The 22,802-nt window shown below is 42.0% G+C and overlaps 1 protein-coding gene across 1 annotated transcript in view; it reads right to left on the bottom strand.

Moving 5' to 3' along the window:
• PPM1H (protein phosphatase, Mg2+/Mn2+ dependent 1H) overlaps nucleotides 1–19,571 on the bottom strand; it is a 97,258-nt gene extending 77,687 nt beyond the window's left edge. Inside the window, exon 1 of the mRNA XM_042469308.1 lies at nucleotides 18,909–19,571. Within this exon, the coding sequence (XP_042325242.1) occupies nucleotides 18,909–19,150 (242 nt within the window). The 5' untranslated portion in view covers nucleotides 19,151–19,571. The remainder of the gene's footprint in view (nucleotides 1–18,908) is intronic.
• Between the last annotated feature and the right edge of the window lie 3,231 nt (nucleotides 19,572–22,802).

The following is a 22,802-nucleotide window of genomic DNA, read 5'->3' as shown; positions in this document are numbered from 1 at the left end:
GACACTGGTTAAGTACTGAAACAACTTCCTTGGAGACGTATGGAAAGGAGAGATAAGAGTTGGTTGTCATCAGGATATGGGTGACACAAAACCCCAACATTCCAGATAACTCTCCTAATTGTTTCATGTAGATGTGGAATATGTTCATATAGATATTGGAGACATTTACTTCTGAGTAGACTCATTGGGTTTTGTCTCCAAAGCACTGAAGAATGAGACAAAGGAAAGGAAACTTTTTTTCCTGTCCCAATCCAGGAACTCTTCTTAGACCTACACTTCTCCAGGAGCGCTGAAAAATGAAAGTAAGTAAAGTTAGCTTCTGAGGAGACTGCTATTGGACTGTTTAAAGCTTTAGAAGACTAGGGTTCATTTTTTTTTTAAAGCACTTAATAGTGAAATGGAGGAAAGTGGGTTTTTATTCTAAATATGAAAGACTGTATCAGACTAGTCAGGCATTGTGCAGATTGGATGTAATGACAATCTGGGGAGAAAGGATTTGAGCAAACCTGATAGTGGCACATCCAGTGTAATAGTGGCACATTTAATTGCTCACCAAGGACCAGAATAATTTAAAGACGTGTGAAACTGAAGTACTGGCAACAAGGGGAACTTCTTCAAGAAATGATGTGAACTGCTACTATGGTTTAAAATGAAACAAAGTGATACATTTTTTAAAAAAAATGGGAGAATTCACAGGCCAGAGAAGTGTACGTCAATCTGTGGATTTTGCCACTTATTTCTCTCTCCACAAAAGTAAAAATTTCCAAACAGCAGCAGCTTTTTAAAGGTTCTTCAAAGTTGTTTGTTGCTTATCTGTCCCAAGCCTTCTTTAAAACCCAAACAAGAGTTTGTTGGCAAAACTATGCACAACCCTTACTAAGCATTATGCTGTTCTGTCAAACAAGTTCTTGGCAGATAATGGTCTGCTGAAAGTGACAATTTATATAAATATTGTATTATATAGCTATGATATCTGGCAATCCAATCCTACAACATACTGTTTTGAAAAGAGCCTACATCTATCTTCTTGCAATTTATACTGATTACTTCTTCTCTTACCCCTAGCAATGCAGCATTAAATTGGTCTCCTCTGCATTTTCAGAAAACAGAACTCAATTAAAGACCTTTCTTGGTGGGCCAAGTTCCACAACCACACTTACATAACCTCCTCCATCTGACAGATGGAAATGCTATCCCCTTGTGAGCAACTCACAGTGCACTGCAAAGTGAGCGAGTGACTCAGCAGGATAGCTGGCAACCAACTTCATCCCCCTCAATGAATTGCTGAACAACTCATTTCCAAATGAAGCAGCAAGGCAGAATATACTTTAACATCTTATTGTGTTAATGATAAACACACATACACACACCCACCCCTAAAGCCAATATTTCATTAGCATATCACTTTCACAAATAGCCTCTGGAGGTTACACATTTCACATATGATTTATTATATTTACATATCACCTATACTAGCATGGAGTAGGTGTTAAGAGTGCTGCAGTAAGACGCCGGAGATCAGGGTTCAAATCCCCACACAACTATGGAGACCCATCTTGGGCAAATCACACCTCTCAGTTTCAGAGGAAGGCAAAGGTAAACCCCCTCTGAACAAATCTTTCCAAGAAAATCTTGTGGTAGGGTTGCCTTAGGGTCACCAGAAGTAGAAAATGACTTGAAGGTACAGTACACAACAACAATTTATTATTATTATTATTATTATTATTATTATTATTATCATTATCATTATTATTAACCTTTATTTATAAAGCGCTGTAAATTTACACAGCGCTGTACATACAATCTTTTTAATTGGACCTTGCTTCCATCTTGCTTAACGTAAGATGGACATAGATTTCCTCCTTCCACCTTTGTCTTCACAGCAGTCCCGTGAGACAGATCAGACTGAGTGTGTGACTGGCCCAAACATAATCCTCATTGAGGAAAGATCATCACAAATGTTGCCATGAAATGTACCACAAGTTAAGTTATGCGTATCTAGTAATCTCTTCTGTAGACGAATAGCCATCATGGACTTCAAATGATTCCTTGAAAATTTTTGTACAGTATTGGCTAGAAATCTACAGAAATATTGACATGTTGAAGGGTTTGCTGAACTTCAAATGAAGGACAAAATTTTCTCCCTGCAGCTCTATTTTTTTTTTTTAAGAGTAGGACTCTTTGGATAATTAGGTAAAACCATTAGAGAATCCCTTCTCTTTAGTTGCTTTGTTTTTACCAGGACTGGGGAGTATGAGTAGGAGTAAAGGAGTAAGAGGGTTTACAAGCATATTTGTTACTCCTTAATCCTGTTATTGTACATGCAAACACCAAAAACAATTTTATTATATTGGACTGGAGAAGGGACTGGGAGGAAAAGAGAGACACTTACTTATTTACTTACTTATTTACACACACACACCAACCAGCCTGGCATAGCAAACGGGGCTTTTCCCCAAGGCTGGGGCATAGGAGTAGGAGTAAGAGGTTTTTACAGGAGTAGGAGTAACATTAAGAAAAAATATCTTATTCTAGAGTAGGACAAAGAGTAACCCCCAAATCACCACTATTCCCCAGCCCTGATTTTTACAGATAAAGATAAGTGAGGTATATGGTAAATGGGCCATATAGAAAGAGACCTATGACTACCTATATTATGCGTCAGCCAGTCTTCCCAGTGTGTCCTTGCTATAGATCATCATTTCCTTGAGTGATAGGAAGATCAGAGATAACAACAGTGTTTCACAGAATCCACTCCCTTGTGAGATGAACATACTGAGGATGTCTAGCTTTTGGGTGGTGTCAGTTGGTTTATACTGGTAAATACATCTTCACCATAGATGAGCAGGCAAGCATTAAGAGAGTACATAAAACAGCACCCTTACAGAAGACAATATGTACAGTACCCCCTTACTTTAACAGCCTTTAGTTTAGCCATTCTCTCTGAGACTACGGAGTTTATCAGACAAGGGGAACTGGAAGTATAATCCGATGGCAATCTGAACGCAATCATGGGGTTTAAGGTTATTACATAATAGACCGCCACATGCAAATTCGGGCAATGGGAAGTCAACCTGAATGCAATCATGCGGTTTCACGTTATTGCATGATAGACTGCCACACGCAAATTCGGGCAATGGCATGCTATTTTCGGGCAATGGAGAGCCAGTCCGAACGCAATGCGCATTCACGTAATTGCATGAAACTAGCGACTTTAAGTGAATGTGTTCTGGCTCCACTTTCTTTTCATTCGAATTTAAGAGAAATTTCTCCCGTTTGATAAACTCCTATATTGCAAATCCCAACTGCATTCTAATCTCCCATGCAAGAGTCAAACCACACATTACTTCTAAAATAAGGCTAGTAGTCAAATCCTTTCTCCCAATATTCCAAACTAATTTCAGGGAGGGGTTCTGGACTGGGATCCAACTGTGGAGTTAGAACAGGGTTTTAAATCCTTTCCTTTCCCACCACAGTTCTAGTCTGTACTGCGATGATGGGCCTGCAGTCTGCATTGCCCCGAAATGATCCACTAAAATGGATGGGATCCATATTTTGGTCATGCAAACTGCAGCATCAGGCCCCTGATCCACATTGGGGCCATGACAGGAGACAAAAGATTAAAAGTCCCATCCCACCTGCCTGCCATTCCCTTGCTAGTCCAGACACTGGCCTTACACTTCCTATTGAGAAAGGAAAGGTAGGCATAATTTTCCAGCTACACCTCTAAAAGCAGTTGTTGTTGTTTTCTGTCTGAAGCTTTTAACAACCACTGGCACTCATTGAAGAAGCATTTTCTGCCCACCAAAGCCACTGCGCAAACACTTTCAGCTTTTTATAGGAACTTTAATTGACCCCATTAGCCTTTGTGTCTTTGATGCTCCGTAACAGCATTTCCATTTTTACTATTTTATAATGTACAGACATGGATGAAGACCCCTGGCATTGTTACTCATGTTTTCCATCATATTTAAATATTAACCCAAATAAATAATATGTGAACCTGCAACAAACCTGGGGAGCAGCAAAAATGCAGTCATGTTAGCTTGTTGCAGCAAAAAGAAAACGTTTCATAATATCTTAAAGATTAATAAATTTTATTTGCATCAGCTTTTGTGGATGCAATCAAAACTCTGTCTTGGCTGTTTTGGCTACAACAAGCTGTTGCAATCTATTCTTGGCACTTATTCGCACTCCCCAGAAATGGTTCTGTTTAAAGTTCCTGCCAACTACACTATCTTCCAGAATATTATAAAGTTGTAAGAAACTAACGCAATGGAGAGCCAGCATGGTGTAGTGGTTTGAGTGTGGACTATAACTCTGGAGACCAGGGGTTGAATCCCTGTTTAGTGATAAACACCCACTGGGTGACCTTGAGTGAGCCACACTCTCAGCCTCAGAGGATGGCAATGGCAAATCCGCTCTGAAGAAATTTATCCAGAAAACTTTGCGATAGGTTCACATTAGGGTTGCCATAAGTTGGAAATGACTTGGAAACATACAACAGCAGCAGCAGCAGCAAGGAGCTGATACTGGCTAATTCATGCTCACCAAGGAGTTCACCAAAACATCACTTACTCAATAGCTTAATTTTGGTTCCATTCATGTTGGTACAAAACCATCTCAGTTTATCATTAGGATGAATTTTCTCCAGTCATTCTAGTACCATAAAATTCAAAAATCCACACAAGGAATTTCTCTGTTCTTTGTACAGAAGATATTTGGAATTCAAATAGAGGCTAATTTGAAATTTGGAACCTGGGTGTATTTGGAATCTAATTAAGGACAGGATACATTTAAAATTGTTCCAATTAACTTTATTATAAGCCATCCAGAGATCTTATGATTCTGGGGGAGAGAGAAATATGTAAACAAACAAACAAACGGTGTCTGTATTGGAATCTGCCTGGAGCTTTAATTATTGAAATTTAACAAGAAAAAACTTCTGTCCATCTAAGCCTAAAGCAAGGCTGTGTAATTTGCACTCACTCCCCCAGAAGTTGTTGTTGTTGTGGTTGTGTGCCTTCAAGTTGTGGCAATCCTAATGCGAATCTGTCATGGGGTTTTCTTGGCAAGATTTGTTCAGAGGTTTGCCTTTGCCTTGCCCTGAAACTGAGGGTTTCATCGCCAAGATGGGAATCGAACCCTAGACTCCAGAGTCATAGTCCAACACTCAAATCACTTTGCCACACCGGCTCTCCCCCAGAAATGACTGGACTGTAACTGTCATCAGCCCAAGACAGCACGATCAACGATTGAGAGCTGGTGGGAACTATAGTGCACTAAATCAGGAGGGCCATAAGTTGGCCATCCTTCCTCTAAATTGTGGAAGTCTTCTTTAATTGTATGTGAATGTAATCCAATAATCAAATCCACGGAGTGCAACGGTGTCCATCTTGAGGCAGCAAAAGTCTCCAATCCTCTGCCAGAGTGTTACCCAGTTAGTTAGGAAATGTTAAATCACTTAGGAGTATTATGACCACTATCACAGGAAAGTGTTTCCTACATCAGGTAGATTACTCTGTGGAGAGTGTAAGCCACTTCCATGTACCTAGAGATGTAAAATTTCTGGAAATTTTGAAGTTGTGGGGAGAAGGGTGGAGAGCTGAGAATTTTTTGAAAAAATGGAAAAATGCAGTATTAGCCCAGACTGAAAGTCACTTGTTACTTTAAGAATATAAAATTCATTACTTAAAACCTGGCTTGGCAAATAATAATATTTTGATTGATATCATAAAAGTATGATTTATTTAGGAAATAATTACAAATTGAATTTTTATATATATTTTATTTTACTTTATGTTATTATTAAAATGGAGCTATGAGGACCTCAGCTGTAAGGAACATCTGAACAATGAACAATCTCTTTAGTTATGACAGTTTAAGAGGAGTAGGCCAAAAAACAAAACAAAACATCAGCCCAACAAAAACAAATGAGGCCATCAATATTAATAAAGAAAATAAAATCATTTTGCCTCCTTTAGTCCTCCATAGTGCCAAACAGATATAATGTATTGCTCTCATAAAAAAGTGAGGAAAGGAAACCAAGACCAGCAATTGCAATGATTTAAAATACTGTTCATAATTTTGTAAATAGTATATAATACTAGCTGGATCAATTACTAAGGAAGAAAGTGCAAAGGCAAGCTTACTGTTGAACATTAAAAAAAAAATAATGGCCACAGAGAATCTACACAAATTCAACCTAGACAATGAGAAAATAGAAATAGTAAAAGAATTCTTGTACCTGGGATCAAACATTGATAGGAACAGGGATTGCAGCCAGGAAATCAGAAGAAGATTAAGAATGGGGAGGGCACCTATAAAAGAACTAGAAAAGATCATAAAATGCAAAGATATACAACTCAGCACAAAAGTTAGAATCATACAAGCCATTGTATTCCCTATTACCATGTATGGATCAGAGAGCTAGACAGTCAAGAAGGAAGATAGGAAGAAAATTCATTTGAGATGTGGTGCTGAAGAAGAGTACTGAGGATCCCATGGACAGCCAAAAGGACAAACAGATGGGTCCTAGAGCAGATCAAGCCAGAAACTTCCCTGGAAGCCAAGATGACCAAACTGAGGCTGTTGTACTTCAAACACATCATGAGGAGACACAACTCATTAGAAAAAACAATAATGCTAGGAAAGGTGAAGGAAAGTAGAAAAAGAGGAAGGATACATGCTAGATGGATGAACTCAATTAAGGAGGAGGTCACGAGTATGAATTTAGAGGAACTAAGTATAGCAGTGGAGGACAGAGAGTCTTGGAGATGTCTCATCCAGAGTCGCCACGAGCTGAGATCGACTCAAGGGCAGTTATCAATAACAACAATAAACATAGTTTTAATAGGAATGGGGACTGCAGCCAGGAAACCAGAAGATTAAGAATGGGGAGGGAGGCTGTGAAAGAACTAGAAAAGGTCTTAAAATGCAAAGATATACAATAGAGTATATCTTAATAAACTATATCTTTAGGACCTACCTACCCTAAATGCACCATATCCCATCTGATCTTGTAAGCTAAACAGTCAGTCAGATTATGCTTAGCTTTCAAGATCAGATGGGAACTGGTGCCTTTATGATTCTGTGATCCCAGATCCCCTAGAAAAATACTGATTTTATAGATAAATGTAAATCTAAAGGCATCTGGTTCCTTTAGGCATCCTACTATCCTTTTAACTTTGTGGAGCTCCTTCATCTGAACAATGCATAAAGAAGAAGTATGGCCAAAAAAGGAATTTTCTCTAATGGGCTTTGCAGAGCTGTGTCCAATACTGATTGACTATCCCTTCTAAACACAAGTAGGAGAGCTAATTGTCAACTCATGGAAGAGTACAAAAGGATGGAAGTTGATGGAATAACAACAGTGCATATTAGAAATTGGGCAGCCTTCTGTGAGGGAGAGTTGGGGAAGGAAACAGGCTCCCCAGTGTAGTTGCTTTGCAGTTATTTTATGCAAGCTACTTTGGAGATTCATCTGAAAGACATGATGGAGATCGAATAAATAAAAGTTCCAATCTAACATGTCCAGCATCACATTAATATCAACATTCCCTTTTGTTTAAGCATAAGTAATGATACCAATTTCAGTTAACATAGCAATTCTCAGTGATAAAATTGAAACTTATTTTTAAAAAATGAAGAAAAAAAGGGTGATTTATATCACTGTCTTATAGTCTTGACTGAAGAATATACAGTGAGAAGTGGCAACGTATCACAGCTATAAATTATGTTAGAAGTAAGTTATATTCTACAGCAGTGGTTCCCAATCTGTGGGTCGGGACCCCTTTGGGGGTTGAATGACCCTTTCATGGGGGTCTCCTAAGACCACTGGAAAACACCTATTTAATTACAGATATGAAATAGCAATGAAAATAATTTCATGGGTTTGGGTCACCACAACATGAGGAACTGTATTAAGAGGTCACGGCATTAGGAAGGTCGGGAACCACTGTTCTACAGCTTTAACTTTTTTATTGTCTATGTTTCCCACTCTGTCTGTCTCACACACACATACACTCCCACCCTCCAGAGTAAAATCTATGATCACAATGAGTCTTTGCTTGAAAAAGAAATCAAGAAACATTGCTCACCACAGCCAGAGATTGGCTGAGTACAATGCGAGGAATTCATTGTCTCTTACAATGTAAATCAAATGCAGTCATTTATGTGTATTCAAATGGTTGAAGATCAAAGTTAATATCTGGCTACTATGTCTCATATATAGATTTTGTTTTGATTAATAAAATTGACCTTTGAATGAAATAATATGAATGACATAGTTTGTTGTGGGTTTTTCGGTCTATGTGGCCATGTTCTGGAAGAGTTTATTCCTGATGTTTCACCTGCAGGTGAAACATCAGGAATAAACTCTTCTAGAACATGGCCACATAGACCGAAAAACCCACAACAAACTATGGATGCCAGCCATGAAAGCTTTTGACTTCACAATATGAATGACAATGAAATTACTGATTTGCAATTTATGTGATAGATAGGAAAAACAGCTGTCATAAGACTTTGGGTTGATCTCATCCCTACCAGTGTGGCCAATGGTGAAGGAAGGTATCAGTTGTCACCCTGTCACATCTGACAAATGTTGGAAAATGCTGGTCTAAAGCAGATCCAGGGGCCAATTCCACCCTACAGGCCACACCAGCATATCCCAGTGCACCAGAAATATAACTTCCAGCCATCACTGTCTGCCAAAAAAAAACCAAAAAACAAAACAAAACAAGCCAATTGGCTTTTGAAGAATACAATGACAACCCCCATTCCCATAAACAGTTTTGGGCAGCTCTTTGCGGTTTCAGGTGGCAAACTGCCCCAAAAGTGAACCAGTTTAAAAGAAAAGTGGAAGATTAGATGTGCTTTGGTGCATAATAACCCTGATCTTGAGGCTAGAAAAAAAATTACAAAAAGAGGAGAGAGGCTGTCGCCAGCAAGCCCAGCAGAAGGATCACATTTAGGGTACAATCCAATACATGTCTAAGCCTCATTACTGATAAACATTATTCATCAAAACTGATACAGTACTTTGTATTAAGGGGTAGTGGTCTAATGCTCTAAAATTCATAAAATCATTATGGAGAAAAAGACCAATTATATCTGGAAATACAGAACCCAGAGACTCATAAATGTAATCTGCCTGAATTATATATGCCTGTCTTCCACATGTTTATCTGGACTGTGATGACTGAGAGGAAAGTATTAATTGATTTCTTATTTGAAAACTATAATAGGCCTGTTTAAATACTAGTGGGTTTCCCTGTGTCTCAACTCAATTTTCTGGTTTTCTCCACATTTGTAGAGAAACTGAAATCTGGATAGTATGGTACTTTAACTCAAGAGGGAGTTAAATACTGCTTTAAAATAGGTTTTGCTTGAAAGAAATTGAATCTCTCTTTTCCATAGCACTTCCCATGGAACACATGCAACCCTTTTTGCCCACATGGTGCCACTTTATCTTCCACAAGTATGAGACTATATGGATCTAGCCAGGCAGATCCATGCAGTAAACAGGATGACATCATATAATGATGCAGAATGCTGCAACATCACAAGGTCACTTGAAGGGCAGCACAAGTCAAACCTCCACTGGAATAGGAATAGAAAATCACTGTGGTTCCAAATGGGCTGACAAACATTTGAATGAAATTGCCATAGATAGGATCACAATAGTACAACTTTTTCAAAAGTGAAACTGCTTGGAATGTGCCACATTATCTGATGATACCTCACTGATTCATAGACTCTTGGATAGAATCTGAATCACTGATGGTCCAAAACTCCAGTAGGTAACACCTGGTAGACTGGGAAACTGATGATAATTTTATTAGCATTTTCTGAGCATTTGGGATGTTCCAAGCATGTGCCTATGTTGTAACTCTTCATTCTAGGATGGCTTTGGATAGTTGAAATACTGTAGCCCTTGTTTCTTCTTTTGAAGTTATATGGGGAATTAAATACTGTATTGACCGTGGTTTAAACTGAATTTCCAGCTTTCAGTGCCATGTATACAACAGATGTCTGGAAAATATTTTTTCCAACTGTGGCCTTGGAGTGTAACAACTGCCAGTTTTTTAATGGATGCAGATCTGTAGGTGAGGAATTGCATAACTGTAGGCTTCTAAAGCATAGTACTGCTTAGTTATTATTTCTGAGATCACTTTTTGAAGAAAAAAAAACTACACTGCTCCATGTGTTTAAAAAATTCCATAATTGGGAGGTGGGAATCCAGAATCACACGTAGGCAATACCTTTATTAGCATCAACCCAAATGTCACTGTTAGAGGGAAATGGAAATTGATACCCCCCCCCACTGGTTTTGGTTGCTATGTTTGTGTGAGTGTGTTCATGTGTGTTCAAGCACCTGTCATTTCTAAACAAATTAGTAATGATGGTTGCTTGAATGTCATGGATTTTTTTATTTTTAGAGTTAGCAAAAATTACACTTTTGTTTATGTACCTCCAACAGAATATTTATCTCACAGTTACTCATCAACATTCAGTGCCTTTAGGAATAGAAAATGTTGATGTATAGGACTCATTGGTGATGATGATGATGATGACGACGACAACGACATTATTCATTTATATCCCTCTTTTCCCCAAATACTGGAACTCAATGTGGTATACAGAATATTAAACCCAGAATGTTACTCCTATTGCAGTAAATTCCTGTAAACTCATTGGATTAGGAAAGCTTTCAATTACCAGTGGAAGGATAGCAAAGAGGGAGCTATCATACCCTACTTAGGGAAAGAGTTCCAAAATCTAGGAGCAACCACCAAGAAGGCCCTCTGTTTTGCTCCTACCAACCATACCCAGGAAGATGGGTCTAAGACAGTGGTTCCCAACCTTCCTAATGCCATGACCCTTTAATACAGTTCTTCATATTGTGGTGACCCAAACCCATGAAATTATTTTTGTTGCTACTTCATAACTGTAATTAAATAGGTGTTTTCCAATGGTCTTAGGCGACCCCCATGAAATGGTCATTCGACCCCCAAATGGGTCCCGACCCACAGGTTGGAAACCACTGGTCTAAGAGAAGGACCTCCCCTGATCATCCTAAAACTCATGAAGGCTCAAACAGCAAGGGGCAGTCCTTTAGATATATGGCTTTGAATTACACGCAGAAATGGAGCAGCAGCAAATGGTGCTGTTGTAACAAGGGACTTGTGTGTTCCTGTAGCAATCTGAACAATCTGGCTGCATTGAAGTTCTGACCACTTTTCAAAGGCAGCACTATAGAGAACATATTACAGTAATCCAAATGAGAAGTAACCAAGTCAATCTGGCCAGAGCAGATATCTCTAGAAACAGACACAGCTGGTGCATATGCTTTAATTGTGCAAATGTACTCCTTGATCACTGCTGAAACCCAAGTCACCAGGCTTAGGGCTGAATCCAAGAATAACCCCATATTGCAACTGTATGGATCTGCATTATTCAGTCATCTTCTCATAACCCAAGACCACACTATATTATTTTTCCAGCTAAATCAAAGAAGAAAATGCTGCTTCCATCTTTCAGCATCAAGGGGCACACTTCCTTAAACCTGGCAAGATAACTTTTACTCATCAGACAGAAAAACCTTTAAAAGACTCTCTCCCTTCTTAAAAGTAAAGAAGTCAGTCATAATAAATAAGAATTTGCTGTCCTTTTATGACCTGCTGCCTGAGGCATTTAGCTGTCTATAATAATAGGGATGGTCCTTCCAACAGCTAGATCTGAAATTCTGTACATTTGAACAGACACACAGTGGTGGTGTTTTTCAAAGAGTGGATATACAGAAGAAATTACATAGAGTTTTAGGCCTAGAATTAGCTTTCTTGTTTATTACCAGGTACAAGGAAAGTATGAGAAAATCAGTTTCTCAAGGTCCATTTCCCCTTGACACAGAAAGGATGTTTACTTCATCTACAACAGGACTATGTACAATATAAAGCATGAAGTATAGGAGAACTTTCTCAAATACCAGAAACCCCATGTTGTCGAGCTACACCAGACAACAGAAAAACTGCTGATATTGTGTGTGTGTGTGTGTGTGGCTTTATATAAATAGAGGGCTTTCAAAGAACAGATGTAAAGATTCCCTACACAAATCATACCAAATTGGAAAGAATAGAAAAATTATGGTTTGCATACTAAACGAGGGGGAAAAAGTTTTCCTGGGAGATTTTTTTTAAAATACATATTTTTTCTTTGCTGAATACCTTGAAGGCTTTCAATTTTCAGGAAGACAGGTGGGATATAGAAATTCCACCTGTAGGGAAAGCAGGTGTTACCTTTTTGGACTCACTTTAGTTTTTACAAAAGCAACTTCTCCCAAGCTCTGAGAAAAGTAAGTGTGAAACTAGGAAGTAGTAGGACTTTGTCCCAGCCATAGCAGTCGCTCTCAAGTGTTGCTGGTTTTAATGAAACTGAGCAATGGGCTGTCATGCTTCAGATTGTAATCTGTTTACTAATTATTGTATCTTTGGAGAGTTGTATGAAGCTGTTTGAGCACTGGACTAGGACTCCAGGAAACTAGCATTCAAATTCCTGCTCAGCCACAGAAATCCTCTGAGTGACCTTTGCCAAGTCACACCCTCTCAGCCTCAGGGAAGCCAAGGCACACCCCCACTGAATAAATCTTACCAAAAGATCCCTGTGATAGGTTCGCCTTAGAGTCACCATAAGTCAGAAATGACTTGAATGCATGAAGCAACATGAAAGACAGTGTTACCTTAAGATATGGGACAAAAATGTACTAGGAAAACTTATAAACCGGGGTCCCTCAAGGAGCCATTCTGTCTCCCATGCTATTTAACATTTACATGAAACCGCTGGGAGAGATCATCCGGAGACATGGGGCGCGGGGTTATCAGTACGCTGATGACACCCAAATCATTTTCTCTATGTCTCCGACTGATGCAGTGACCGGGGATGGCGTCTCTCCTCTCGTGGCCTGTCTGGAGTCAGTAATGGGCTGGATGAGGAAAAACCGTCTCAAACTAAATCCAGAGAAAACGGAGGTACTAGTGATAGGTTCTCCTGGTCCAGGAATGGCGGTGGTTCCACCTGTCCTGAATGGGGTCACGCTCCCTGTGAAGGACTCCGTGCGCAGTCTGGGGGTGCTTCTTGACTCGTCGCTCCACCTGACTGCTCAGGTGAATGCGACGGTCAAGAGCACTTGCTACCAGCTTCGGCTGATTCGCCAGCTGCGCCCATACCTGGACCGGAGGGACCTAGAAACTGTTGTACATGCTCTGGTAACTTCGAGATTGGACTTCTGCAACGTACTCTACATGGGGCAACCCTTATACCAAACTCGGAAGCTCCAAATGGTACAGATTATGGCAGCCCGGCTGGTCACTGGCGTTGCCAGGACCAGCCACATAACACCTGTGCTTAAAGATCTCCACTGGCTGCCTATTCGCTTCCGAGCTCAATATAAGGCGTTGGTTATTACCTATAAAGCCCTAAATGGCTTGGGTCCAGGATTCCTAAAGGACCGCCTTTCCCCGTACAATCCGCCTCGCACCCTCAGAACATCTGGGCAGCAACTACTGAAGGTGCCTGGGGCTAGGCTAGCTTCTACTTCTAGAAGGGCCTTTACCACAGCTGCCCCAGCCCTTTGGAATACGCTGCCCACGGAACTCCGCTCTTCCACTACCCTGGCCCAATTTAGGAAGGATCTTAAAACCTTCCTATTTAAACAGGCATTCCCCGACTAAATATCCTGTGGGCCTCCCTCCTCTTCCGTGGCCATGAGGATGGGCTATCGGGGCTTTTGCTATTGTTTTTAGATTGTGTTTTATTGATGTCTTTGGTTTTAATCTGTATCTGTATGCACTTGTTGCATTGCTGTAAGCCGCCCTGATCTTTTTGGAAGGGCGGGATACAAATAAAGATTTTATTATTTATTTATTATTATTATAAAGACAAACATACACTACAAAGTGATTCTGCAGGGAAACATTAGTTTCTTGCCTTCAATAATACTTCTAGGATACATATAGGAAAAGGTTATTTTCCTGCAGAACAGATAAGATATGGAACAAAGAGTTTACTGTTCTGGGCTATAAAACTGAATGAATATTACAAGTCACCAAGTCACCTTTGAAATAAAACAGAATGTCTAACGGCAAGTTAATAACAATCCCTTTTTGTTACTATACTGGAAGGGGCGGACAGACTGCCAAAGCTCAACTCACTCAATTCTATCAGCAGACAGAATAACTACAAGAGAAGTTGGTCACCAAGGAAAAAGTATTCTGCATAATAAAGTCACATGTGCAGCAAGAACCTTCTCAGATCTCATACTGATAAGAGAAACAAAGGCTCCTGTACAATAGTCTTTTTTTAAAAAAAAATCTGAAGACAAGGGATTTCAGTTTCAAACAGAATATGAAAGACAGCAGACTCAAAAAATTACAGAGAAGAACAGTTGAGTCAGATAAAATCACTAAGAAATCTTTGGGCTTAATCTGCAAAGATTTATCAAAAAGCTATGCAAAAACATTTCACATTTCCAACTGTCAAGGAACTAGCTTTCAGAATACAAGCACTTATTCAAAGGAATACAGTACATTCCAACTCATTTAAAAATTATATAAAGCGTATTTATATTTGTGATTAACTATAGTCAGAACGAAATAAACTATGGAGAGCTATTAACAGTTCATGAATGCATAAGAGAATAGGAAACTGTGAGGTTAAAGTGGTTGTAGAAAAGTTCAACATAAGAAAGAGGCACTCATCTTGGTGGGAGGACTTATGCTTTGCAGACAATATGGGGAGGTTATTTAGTGGCTGCACTTACAAGAAAGAGCAAAGAGGGAATGAAAAGGCGGCATGTACCAACTATGCAGCGTTGTTCATAATAACATTGGTATGACCATTTTTTCAAGAACTGACAACAGTCCATTCCATACAATTAGACTGTATTGCAATCCTATATATGCATCTACAAAGAAGTTCATTCCACTTAAATGAGTGGTAACTTACTTCTGTGTAAGCATACATTAGGTTCCAACTGCCATTCTATTTATTCCCAGTCTGCAATGAAAAAGTGCGGAGGAAAACACTTCCTAAATGTTTCTGGGGCTAGTTTTCACTTCCCCTTAAGAAGTCATACCAACCCCAATCAATCTTATCTAGACTATAAATCAGAAAGGATTAAAAATGTGAGATCAGGGATCAATTTCCCCGACAGTGTGCAACAGTCTCCTGGTCAAAATAGTGACCAGAGATGTCCTCACATTCCTTCTTGTTTCCATTTTGGCTGGGGCTTCCCTGGAGGCTTTTGGGGAGGAGAGTGTTGTTGCACACTTTCCAGTGTTAGGGAGGTTGACACAGTTTTGAGGCAAACTTCACCTCAGTATTTAAAAATTGAAACAGTGGGCGGGCGACCATAAAGATAAGGCCCTTGGGCAACACTTCTAAAGCTTTGCCATAAATGAAGAGTTCCTACTTTCATATACACCAATATTAACAAAAGCAGTAGTGTGGCAGATGCACAGATACAAACACATCGAGCTGAATAGGTGCACTGAATGTATTTTTCAGTGGATAAAGTGAATCAGTAAATGCATTCAAGAACATGGACCAAGGAATTCTCCAGAGAGAGTATAATGATGCTTCCCATCTCCACAACAATTCCCATCTTGATAAATATTCTCTGCGCTTTTCAAATATCCTCATCAACATAGTTCCTTTGTGAGGAGAAACTAGGAGTTTTGATTCCATGCTTAAACAGAACTGTCACATGACATTCCAGTGAAATAAACCACATATTTAAATATACATATGCGGAAGAGCACTTAAGTGGTTCTTTATTCCATAGATGCTGAAGATGATATTTTTGGACATCATCACCACTATATTCTAAGCTACCCCCCCCCCCCTCCATGGCATGATACAAGGTAATAAACCTGCAAGCAACTGCTGAGTAACCAGAAAGTTCTTGGGAGTTTTATCAGTTCTCATTACAAGCAGAAACAGAGATTTGCTACCAACTTTATGAAACACTGTATTTGTCTCAATTTGACCACAGGATCTTCGGGGTATGTTTTCTTTCTACTAGTTTACCATTCAAAAGCCTTAAATCTGCTCATATGCATTATGAAGAGAAACCACACACACACACATCAGGCAGATTCAGTTTACCTTATATACTCAACTATAAGTCAACCTTATGTATAAGTTGAAGGCAAGTTTTGGGGCCAGAGTTATGAATTTTGATATGACCCATGGATAAGTTGAGGTTAAAACTTAGAGGCATGTAATGAAAGATGTAAAGGATGGAGTAAAGGAAAACAATGCCAATGAACTTACAAGATTCCAGCAGGCATAACATACTAAAGGCTGGATGGATGAGAGAGTAGAAGGGAGTCAGTGCTTCCAAGGCAGATTAAACTCTTGCCTTTCCCTATATATATATATATATATTGATAAATTGACTCAGGTTTTTGGGTCAATTTTTAACCTAAATTTCTAGACTTATACATGAGCGTATACAGTAGTTCTCATTGAGAGCATAAGCTAGACTAGACCAGGAGGGAGTTGGACAAGAGTAAAGATGTCTCCCTTATCACCTTCTCTTCACTTGCAAAAGCTTTATCACTGATCTCTAGTTGTTCTCTCTCTCTGTCTCTCTCTCTTTTTAATCTGTTCAAAATGTTTCCTGAGCTGCAGCAACTTAATCCATCCAGAAACCCTGCAGGTAAAAAAGCATTTTGCTATCAGTTCAAAAGGGACACATCACTCCCATCATATCCAAACACTGATACGTGCCACAAATTAACAGGGATTTGATGCAGGGAAGCACTTTTGCCAGTTCCAACCACTCGGCTCTAAAAGCCTGTAGTGAAATCAAAACATAAAGAAAAGCATGATGAAATACAACGTGGCATTAAAAAAAAAGGAAGGGTACAGGCAGAGATGCATGAAAACTACTGTAGTCTCCTTCATTCCACCTTCTGAGCCCTGTTTCTGTGGCAAGAGAGCGACTGCAGGCAAGGAGGATGGAAAATTTTGAGAATGAATGGATCACCCGCAAACACTCCCAGCATCATTTTGCAGCACAGGCCTGAAAGGGGGGCGTGTGTGCCAGTTTGCCTCTTAGCGAAATGTCGTTCTTCCATTACTGAAACCTCTACAAGAAGTCTATTTTAGATCTCTCAATTCCCATCCCCATACACAGGCAGCACCTCCTTAAGCCCTTATCCATCAGTAACAAGGCACAAGCCAAAGGCTTGGACTCAAACAGCCACTCTCCTAAATACCACTCAGCAAGAAGAAATGCAACATAGCCCATTGGTAGAGGGGGTGTTCACTTTGGTTTCTTCTCCCCCTTGCATGAGTGTGACCTCCCCTTTTAAAACGCCATTTGCAGAACTAGATTTGAAAACTTGACTGGCTTGGCACTGAGGGACATTGCAAAAACCTACTGCCAAATGTAAGCACGTTATGGCTTCAATATTAGGTGCACGCACTTGACAAGAGGTTGCTTTAAATCCAAGGGCATTTCTTCTACATACGCTCATATATAGGGGTCAGATTGTAAGGCTGCAAACTTGAGCATGCTCCATGGGGAGGGGGAAACTCAAAGAGTTCAAGAGGAATTCAAGGAGGGTGTAACAAACCTCCCCAGACCCCCACCCCCAAGAGAGAAATGACTTAAAAACTGCTGAAACTTTGCACACATTCAGGACAGACTCAGGGCCTGAACAGACAAGCCAAAATAAAGCTGCTTTGGGTCACTTTGGAGGTGTGTTGTTTAAATGACACATGCATCTTAAGAGGCCAGAAGCTGCGCCAAAGCTGCACTCTGGAGCATGGCTTTGGTGTAGCTTCTGGCCTCTTAGGACACATGCAGCATTTAAACAGCATACCTCCAAAGTGACCCGAAGCAGCTTTATTTTGGCTTGTCTGTTTGGGCCCTTAGAAACCCATTTAGGGCTTCCTATTTAGGGAAAGGGACTACGAGGGTAAACATGAAAGGGAGCCTGCACCCAACTATCCAAGGAGGCTGCTGTGGAGACGTACCCTGAACAAGACTTGAGTCAACAGACTCAGACTTAAGTTGGACTCAAATTGCTCCTATGACTCGACTGGGCAAAAAATGAGCCCCTGACTTGGCTTGGGACTCGTATCTTTTTAGCGACTGACTTGCTGTTGCCGTTCGTTTTGTGCAGTTGGCAAGGCCTGCCCCCAAAGCGTGGGCTGCATTTCTTGGGAGGGAACAGCAAATGTGTTGGGCAATGGGCCTGAGAGGGAAAGGCTCCTTCTGAAGCATTTGAAACACTTTACAAGGCTCCTCTGAAGCGCAGAAGGGACAGGCTGCTGACCAATGCCTCAGACCCACTGCTTCACATGGCAACTCCCGCCAAGAAATGCACCTGGCCTCCGGTTTATCTGTTACAACTTGGTTCCCAGACTTGAACTCGGCTTGACCTGAAGGTATCTTGCAAGGACTTGAAAGTAGAGGCTTGGACTAAAAGACTTGAACAAATATCACTGACTTGAGCCAAGATTTTGCTTGAATATCTGGAGAGGACTAGAGCAGTGGTTCCCCCCAACCGTGCCTTTTCAGAAGAGCTTTTGGACTTCATCTCCCAGAAGCCTCAGTCACGTGGGCCAACAGTCAGGGATTCTGGGAGCAGAAGTCCTAAACTGCTTTAAAGGGCACTGTTTTGGGTACCACTTCTGAGCATGTTCAGACCTTTAGCTGTCTTCCTGGCTCAAGGCTATGGAATTCTGGGAGTTGAAGTTGGTTGTGGGGCCCAGAGCGGAGCAGAGCTCCAACTCCCAGAATTCCCTAGCCTTGAGCCCGGCCGAGAGTCCGGGGAATGGAGGACGCCCTCCCCGCCTGCCTGCCTGGCATCCCCAGGGCCCCTGCAGCCACTCACTCGGCGTATCCGGTGCTCCAGGGCAGGCGGTGGCTCTCCTTGCCCAGGATGAGGATGGGGCGGGCGATGTGGTCGGCGGAGCACTCCACCTCGTCCGGGGAGAGGCCCAGGAAGGCCGGGCGGCCGTAGGGGAAGCGCAGGGGCAGCTCCAGGGAGCCTCCTCCTCCGGGCTCCATCCCTGAGCCTCCAGCCATGATGCCGCCCATGAAATTGGCCACCGCAGACTTGACCCGCGTCAGCATGCTACTCCTCCGCCCTCCTCCTCCTCCTTCTCCTTCTCCTGCCGCTGCTGCCGGGGCTCCGGAGGGCGAAGCGGCAGCATCCAGGGGGCTGGGGCTGGGGCGGAGGGAGGGCAGGCAGGCGCGCAGGGCGACGGTCCCCGGGGCCCCAGGACCAAGGCAGCGGAGCTGGAGCTGAAAGGCGAAGCTGGAGGTGGAGCCAGGACTAGACTCAGAGGCTGGAGCCAGATGGAGATTGCGAGGAGGAGGAAAGGGAGCTGGAGCCGGAGCTACGTTTAGAGCTAGAGATGGCGATGGAGCTGGAGTCGAGAGCTGCAGCTGGATTTGGAGCTAGAGCTTGGGCTAGGGCTGGAGGCGGAGGAGGAGGAGGAGGAGGGCGCTGCCTGGCTGCCTCCTTCTTCCCCAGCCGGACTCAACCGGGGCGCCTGGGCCGGGCCCTGCTGGCCCTGGCCTCCTCCTGCGTCATGTGACGACGACGAGGAGGAGCAGGAGGAGGATGCCAACCGCCCCAGCCGGGCACCGGCCCTCCTCTCTCCTCCTCCGCCTCCTGGTCCTGCAAGATCGTGCCCACGAGAGGAAGGGGCCGGAGAGCAGGAGGGAGCGGGCACCGGCCAGACAGGGGCCTGTTCCTTCCTCCCTTCCTCCCTTCGCCCAGGTGGAGGAGGAGGGACACAGGTTGGCTTCAGGGGGGCGGGCCAGGCTCTCCCTCTTCCCTCTCCCCAGTCGCTGCCCATAAGGAGATGAGCCCCCTCTTCAGCCCAGCAGGCTTTGCTGTTGGGGTTCTTGTTGTTGTTGTTGTTGTTGTTGTTGTGTGCAACTCTCCTGGAGAGGTTTGCCCCTGCCTTCGCCCTGAGGCCGAGAGAGTGTGACCTGCCCAAGGCCATCATGGCCAGCTGGGGTAGTCCCCCTGTCTGTCTGTCTGTCTCTCTCCCTAGCAGTCCCCAGGAGGCTCAGGTTCCGAAGCTTCTTTGGCCCTTGTGGCTCCTGCTCTGAGGCCTCTCTTGGCTCATCTTCCCTGACCTTTCCCAGAGAGATCAGGCGAGATTTGGATTTTGCTCTGAAATCTCTCCCTCGAGGAGCAGTTGTCCTGGGGCTTTTTAAAAATCCCTCTCCTTTATATACTAAGGCTGCATCCATACTGGAGGAATAACCTAGTTTGGCCCCGCTTTAACTGCCCTGGCTCAAGGCTATGGAATTCTGGGAGCTGGAGTTTGTTGTGGAGCCAAAGCGGTGCCAAACTGGGCTATTTCTCCAGTGTGGATGTAGCCTCTATATCCCTCTTCCTCAGGATTGTCTCTGCATATCATATATAGTTTCTGTATAGACCATTCTCCTCCTTTTCAACCAAAAGTAATACTCACAAAGTAACCTTTTTCTTCCTTTAAAAAATTTAACCAAGGCTTTCTTATCCCCATCTACTGACCTTTTTCAAAGGGAGGTGCCAGAGCCTTTGGGCAGGCAAAGCATCTGTACTATATATATATATATATATATATATATATATATATATAGTGCTCAATTGTGTGTGTGTGTATGTGTATAGTGTATCCCACCTTTCAAATTCCTCTTAAGATTTGTGAGGGATTCAAGGGGAGAAATGCAGAGGAATGGTCTGAGCAGACCATATCTTTTTAATAATAATAAAAAATACACTGTAATAAATAATACCAAATCATAAGAGCATGCCCTGCTTAATACCAGTAAACAGAGGCCTCTCTCATGGCTGCTCTTTTAACCTGTACAGAGTTAGCCAGAGTCCTTAATAAAACCTGGGTTGGATCTTCCCCAGATTATTTCTAGTACAGTTCTGTACAGTAAAACTGCTTGGAAAGCATGGAGTGGAGTTAGGAATAGCTCTTTCTGATGCTTCCTACTGAGTGTCTTCTGTGCTGCATGCCTAGGAGTTGCTCAAATCCCTCAAGAAGTATGAGGTGACACAAGCAGATTCAGAAGGGGCTTGGAGTTGAGAAGCAGCAGCAAGTTGAACTGAAGGACAGACCTGTGTGTTCAGGCTGTACACTCCCTAGGCCAGCCCTTGCCAGTCCCACAACCTCTCTTGTTGTTAAGTGACATTGAGTCGATCTTGACTCATGGCAACCCTGTGGATGAGACATCTCCAAGACCTCCTGTCTTCTACTGTTCTGCTTAGGTCCTATAAATTCATACCCATGGCTTCTTTAATAGAATCCATCCATCTGGCATGTGGTCTTCCTTTCTTTCTTCTTCCCTCTACCTTCTCCAGCGTCATTGTCTTTTCCCATTAATCATGCCTTCTCATGATGTGGCCAAAGTATGACAGCCTCAGTTTAATCACTTTGCCTTCCAGAGAGCCTTCTGTCTTGACCTGTTCTAGGACCCATTTGTTTGTCTTTTTGACTGTCCACAATACCCTTAGCACTCTTTTCCAGCACCACATCTCAAAAGGACTGATTTTTTTCTTATCTGATTTCTTGATACCAGTAAACAGAGCTCACATCTGTACATGGTAATAGGAAATATACTACCTTGTACAGTTCTTACATTCGTGCTCAGTTGCAGATCTTTAGGATCTTTAGTTCTTTCATAGCTGCCCTCCCCATTCCCAGTCTTTTGATTTCTGAACTGTAGTCCCTATTCTGATCAATGTTTAACCCAAGGTATGGGAACTCTTACTATTTCTTTTCTTCATTCTCTAGGCTGAATTTGTGTAGATCTTCTGTGGTCATTATTTTTGTGTTCCTTATTTTCAGTAGTAAGCCCGCCTTTGTGCTTTCTTCCATGACCACCTCTCCAGCACCACCTAAAAAGTTTTTTAGTGAAAAAGTCACTTACATGTAGCCTACAATAATTACAGCTGTTTTCTGCTTCATCGCCAAACATTTTAAAAGCAACCCCCTAAAAAAACTCACACCATTGCCTTCAACCTTCAGCAAACTGGCCAGGAGCAGTGTGGCATTAATTCTGATCATTCAAAATGGTGGCTGGGATGATGTGTTGCAGCCCTCTGGGACTTTATGTTGGAGCTCATATGGCATAGTCCAACCTAGGGACAATGTCAAGTCCAGAGATAAAAGTTTCAGTAAAACAGAAAGCTTTGTTCATGAACCTAAGGGTGTTCACAGCATGGTGTTATTAACAGGACTGAAGTATATTTGCTTACAGAGTATATTAAATGCTTATTGCAATTCAAACTGTTTTGTGTGCTTGTACCCTGTTTGTCTTAAGATCAAAACAATCTTGTTCCTGGGGTGCCCTAACTTTCCCCCTTCATACCAAGCCTGCCCATCAACCCAACCTTGACAGTTTAAAGGACATTCTTTCCCCCTCACCTCTGTTCATTAGCCAACCTCAACAGATACCGTTCCTTCCACCCAGCATCACTATTGTAACACACAACTCATTATCCAGTAATACAAAGCATATCCATATTATATGACTAGAAAGCATGGCGGGACCTATGATCCTGACAGATGGCAATATTTTTCACACACACACACACACACACACACACACACACACAAAATGGGTTCATTTTGAACAGGCTTTGGGGGTGTTACTAATGGGGGGTGGTCTTAGAAAGTCTTAGAAAGTCATGGGCTTCAGAAAGTATTTGAGTTTAGAAAAGCCACTGGATTTTTAAAAATGGGATCTTACTGGGTTTATTGTTGTGTGCAAG

Source organism: Sceloporus undulatus, chromosome 5 (assembly GCF_019175285.1).
Source record: "Sceloporus undulatus isolate JIND9_A2432 ecotype Alabama chromosome 5, SceUnd_v1.1, whole genome shotgun sequence".
NCBI classification, from domain to species: domain Eukaryota; kingdom Metazoa; phylum Chordata; class Lepidosauria; order Squamata; family Phrynosomatidae; genus Sceloporus; species Sceloporus undulatus.
Note: the sequence above shows the minus strand (reverse complement) of the source record. Positions and strands in the feature narration are given on the sequence as shown.